Source organism: Pinus tabuliformis, chromosome 6 (genome assembly GCF_031772625.1).
Source record: "Pinus tabuliformis cultivar Carrire ecotype Pingquan chromosome 6, CPIR1, whole genome shotgun sequence".
Lineage (NCBI taxonomy): Eukaryota > Viridiplantae > Streptophyta > Pinopsida > Pinales > Pinaceae > Pinus > Pinus tabuliformis.
In genome coordinates this window covers 1,276,752,145-1,276,757,306 of record NC_142292.1, presented here as the reverse complement: position 1 = coordinate 1,276,757,306, position 5,162 = coordinate 1,276,752,145, and the positions used below count along the sequence as shown (strand labels likewise).

The 5,162-nt window shown below is 36.5% G+C and overlaps 1 protein-coding gene across 1 annotated transcript; it reads left to right on the top strand.

Moving 5' to 3' along the window:
• The first annotated feature begins 303 nt into the window (after positions 1-303).
• Positions 304-2,080, top strand: LOC149263305 (UDP-glycosyltransferase 82A1-like). Its single transcript, XM_089387426.1, has 2 exons — positions 304-847; positions 987-2,080. The coding sequence occupies exons 1-2, from the start codon at positions 313-315 to the stop codon at positions 1,952-1,954; spliced, it is 1,503 nt and encodes a 500-aa protein (XP_089243552.1). The 5' UTR covers positions 304-312; the 3' UTR covers positions 1,955-2,080.
• Positions 2,081-5,162: the final 3,082 nt, after the last annotated feature.

The following is a 5,162-nucleotide window of genomic DNA, read 5'->3' as shown; positions in this document are numbered from 1 at the left end:
TTGGTAAATGGCGAAAGACGGAGATATAAAGTAAAATAAGAACAATCTGATAACCTTAACCTAAAATTCCACCTCTCATTTTTATTTAAATATTGTTTGCTTTTAATTTTGTTCAGAAAAAAAAATTTAAAAACGGCCACTATCTGAATGATTTAGAGTAACGTGGGTGACGAAGTCTCGTCCAAAGTAGAAAATCCCATATTGTTGTCCTATATGAAGACGACATTGCACTACAGCCTCAGCATTGAGTACTTGTGCTGACACAGCGTTTTTCCTTTGCTTAGTTTGAGGATCGAGTGAACATTGAGTACCATGGGTGTGCAGCCTCGGCCTCATGCAATTGTGGTTCCATTTCCTGTTCAGGGCCACATTAATCCCATGATGCTGCTTGCCCATAATCTTGCTTCCCATGGTTTCATCGTTACTTTCATCAACTCTCAATACAACCATCATCGTATTCATGGCCCTGCCAAATCCATTGAAACGTCTTTCACTTCCACTGTTGAAGAAGAGGAAGAGGAAACAGCAGCAGGTGGCAAGATTCGTGTGAGAGTTATCCCCGATGGCCTTGCAGAGGATGATGCAAGAACCAACTTTGCAAGATTGGCTTCTATCACAGAGAAAACAATGGGGCCGTTGCTTCATAAAGTGATTGATGAGATTAACAAGAGGGAAGAACATAAGGTCACCTGCTTGATAGCAGATTTCTTTGCATCATGGGCATTGGATGTCGCCCAGCAGTGCGAGATCAATGCAAGAGCTGCTTTCTGGCCTGGCCTTATTGCTACCTACGCCATTATTCATCAGTTGCCATCACTGGTAGCAGGGGAAATCATTCCTTCAACTGGTATGTTTCTGACATTAAAGAATCACAATTAATTTCTTAATTTCTTAAAATCTTATAAAGTTTAAACCACATTAATCTAATTATCATTGTACAGCTGATGACATAATATTAATGTTGTGATTTGTTAAATATGTTGCAGGTATTCCAAAGGAGCATAGGATGATCAGATATCTTTCATCCATGCCGGCTCTTTGTTCTGCGCATCTTCCATGGTTGATTGGGAGTGAAGAAGATCAGCGTTCTCGTTTCCAGTTCTGGCTTCGAAGCGTGGGCCGATTTAGGCAGGTTGAATGGATTCTCTGCAACTCTTTCAATGAGCTGGAAGGTCCGATAATTGGCACATTCCCGAGAGGGGCGGGGATTTGTCCAGTGGGTCCTTTGATCCATGCATCTTCTACTAATGGATCAGATCATGCAGTTAAGAGGGAAAAATCGAAGCCCCTGAGCTTGTGGGCAGAAAATCACGAATGCTTAGAGTGGTTAGATCAGCAATCTCTGGAATCTGTGATATATGTATCATTCGGCAGCACCGTCCGTTTCAGTGAAAGGCAGGTGGAGGAGGTCGCACTAGGCCTCGAGGCGACTCAGAGACCGTTTCTCTGGGTTATGCGTCCAGATCTTATGGAGAGTGGTCAAAGCAACGGGGCCGGGCTTCCATGGGGATTTTCAGAGCGAGTCACGAATCAGGGTTGCATAATATCTTGGGCGCCACAGTTGGCCGTTCTATCGCATCCGTCTGTGGGGTGTTTCATGAGCCATTGTGGTTGGAATTCGACTGTGGAGAGCATAGCTATGGGCGTGCCTATGCTCTGCTGGCCCCAGGCCGCGGATCAATTCCTTAACTCTTGTTACGTAGTCCATGTATGGAAAGTTGGGTTATCTCTTTTCCATTCCGACGGATGGGATGGGAATTTTGTGGAGAAGGGGGAGATCGAGTCGTGTGTGAGGACAATTATGGGTGGTGGCCACGAGGGTGTTGAGATGAGGAAGAGATCAAGAAAGTTGAGAGAAAGTGGAAGGGCTGCTTTGAATACAGGAGGATCTTCTTCAGCCAACTTCCATGGATTCCTCAGCGCCGTGAAGACGAAGGGAACATTGAATATATAGTCAGATCACAAAAGTCAGCAAGTTGATATGAAAAGGAGGTGTTGTCGCCACGTTACTGATACGAGTGGTGTGAAGTTGAAGTTGACCAGATGCCGTGAAGCTGACCCCTCCCCTTTATCGGTACAGTGGTATGCCAGTGGTATTACGCTCCTTTTCTTTCATTCGTAATATATGTACAATGGCATTCAAGCGGTCATTCCTCCTTATGCCATATGGATTAAATTTGGTCATTCATAGATGTAATTTAATCATTTTTAATTACTTCTATAAAAATGTTTATGATATATTAAAATGATATACCCTATATAGTTCGATCAAATGCTGTTTTTAATATATTTAAAGGTATTACTCCATATTCATATCTTCACGAGTATTTCTTTATTGGTCAAAGTTGGATATTTGAATTAAATTAATTTATGTATTAAAAAAAATTATAGAATAATTATGATGGGAATGAGTAATATGTAAATTTTTTGGAAGTTTTTTGGTGGGTTTTTTCGGTTTAATTTCTCTAAAATTTGGTAAAGAATTTATTGAAATCACAAGTTTGATGGGTAACCCCTACACAATTGAAGTGCTATAGGGATTTTTCAGAAAGCTTAATCCATATATATTCACAAAACTAGATTAAATAACACATATCAAAATTTCACCTCAAATTTTTCCACTAAGTCTAAAAACAACTCCATTATTATTTCAATAAATATAATCCATTATAATTTAAATTTAATAATGTAAAAATATTTTTAGTGATATATATAATAGATGAAATGAAAGACAGGCCAATAGTATTTCATTTTTAAATCATTTTTAAACCATCGTATTTTACAAATTCTTAAATTTACAAATGGTAAATATCTATTTGATTTGATTTGGCTTTGAAACATATGAAACATTCTAGAAAAGGGAGGAATTCAAATGATGTAATTGTTCACGTTTGGATGATCAAACGTTGCTCCATTTTGCCTACTTGGGTGTGAACACTTGCACATTTCGATTCACATGCTTGATATCATGAACTATATACTTTTCAATCAAAATTCTTGCCGAGCTAATAAGATTCGATTTGGAGATGGACTGGTTTTCCAGTTAGATTCCAGGGAGCATCAAGAAGCTAGAGAAGATTATCTAACGTTACTTCCGGTTAGATTCCAGGGAGCATCGAAAGCTAGAGAAGATTATCTACCGGTACTTTTTCATCAGTGGCAATGGGTAGACCTAAAACAATGAAAGAGGTTTGACACTTCAACGGTTCAATTCCTTCCCGTGGGGAGTCTGAATCTTTATCCAAACAATCTGGTAACACCTGATATGGCTAATGAACGACAATTGATAAATTGATGGGCAGATTAGAAACGCTATTCTTGTTCAGTATTGTTAAAGATGGCAGCGGCGGAAAGAAGAGAGGAGAATACACTTGAAATTAGAAAATAGAGAGGACTCAATACTCACATGACTTAGTCACAGTTAAATAAGCAATAATAAATGAATGGAGTGAAATTTAATTAAATTTGATTAAACTAAATTGAACTCAAATTATCTATGACACTTGGATTCACACTCATGACACTTAGCTGGCAGGGAATGGGTGGTTTAAATTATTTTTTTCAACACTTATTTAATTATAACCACAAAAATTTAAAATTAAGTATATGTTGATCTAACTTTCAACTAAATTTAAATTAAGTATATGCTGGTCTAACTTTCAACTAAGATTAAAATAACTTAAAAACAAAATCAAATTCCACATGGAAAATTGAATTTTTTCTTTTTCTTTTCTTCTAAATTTTGTATCCTCTAAATTACTTCAACTTTATTCTTTTATTATAGGCTTCCACTTTTATTTTTTTCATTTCCATATGTTATCACATCTCCAATTTACTCATGGAACAATTAGACACATAAAACTATCAATTTTTTTTTACATGTAATAACCCTCTTATTATTCAATTATAACCATAGACATTTTGGTCATAAATTTTGATTTCAACCCCCTGTAATAATATTCTAAAGACTTTCATTTGATTTCTTAAGCCTCCTACTGGATAATCGCATTACAACATATTTCAATTAAAATTAATTAGCTATTATAACTTTTCCAGCATGGTATCTCTAATTTTCACATCTTCCACATTACATACCAATCATTATCATGGATAAAACTTTGCACAATGTATTTTTGAACGGAATATACATCTACACCCCATATACATGTATTCACATTTTATTACAATATCACGGTATACACATTTATGTTTAAGGGTGTGTCTATATGTTTCTCATGTGGCTATATATGTAGGTGTTATGGAATCATCGTGCGCATATGATCATTTTATAAAGCTTATAATGATGTTTCCATGTTCCCATTGATTTTGATCCTTAGATCCAGCTATATGACAACACTAATCCTGTTAGTCTTACCTTTTACGTGGAGGTTGGATACGTTAGCCATAATCAACAATCGTGATTTCATTCTTGCCATTCACGGTCTAGAGTGCTCGGTGGTGTAGGGTTAGGGTAACTACCCTACCCAACCATGTTGGCACTAACTTATTTGCATTTTTTTCAATACGGTAGGTTTTAACTATATACATAAATTACTTACAAACAAATTTTTAAAGTAGAAAAATATATATAATCGCGAGAATATAAAACAAATATACATAGAGATTTCTCTTGGATCTTAAAATTGGGACTACTAGATTAATTTTTCATTATATTATTTTCAATGTTACAATACATATATATACATGTTAAAGCATTCATAAACCCCATTCCACTAACCCTAGATTAGAACACAATTGTAGTTCCTTTGACCAGATCTAAAAAATACCATGAACAAAAAATCATCATGCTCAAAACCATGTGTAAACCCCATGCACAAAACCATGGGTAGGTATGCCCACCATCTTTGGGTCCACCCAACTATTATTGGATCTACATAGAAAAAAAAATCCAGGGGCGTTGTGCATGGCGCAACATACAAAGCCTGTAGTTAGTCGTGGAAAGAACAAAACACATACCCAACATTCTCCCACTTGTTGTTTTCTTTCCACATAGGGGGTCACAAGAGAGCTTAGTCATCGGTCTAGGCATGCAATGCACATTGTTTCTCTACACCAAGAAAACTTCTCAATGCTCATAGACTTTGTCAATGCATCTGCAACATTATTCAAAGTGTCCACCTTTACTAGCAATATTTTTTTCT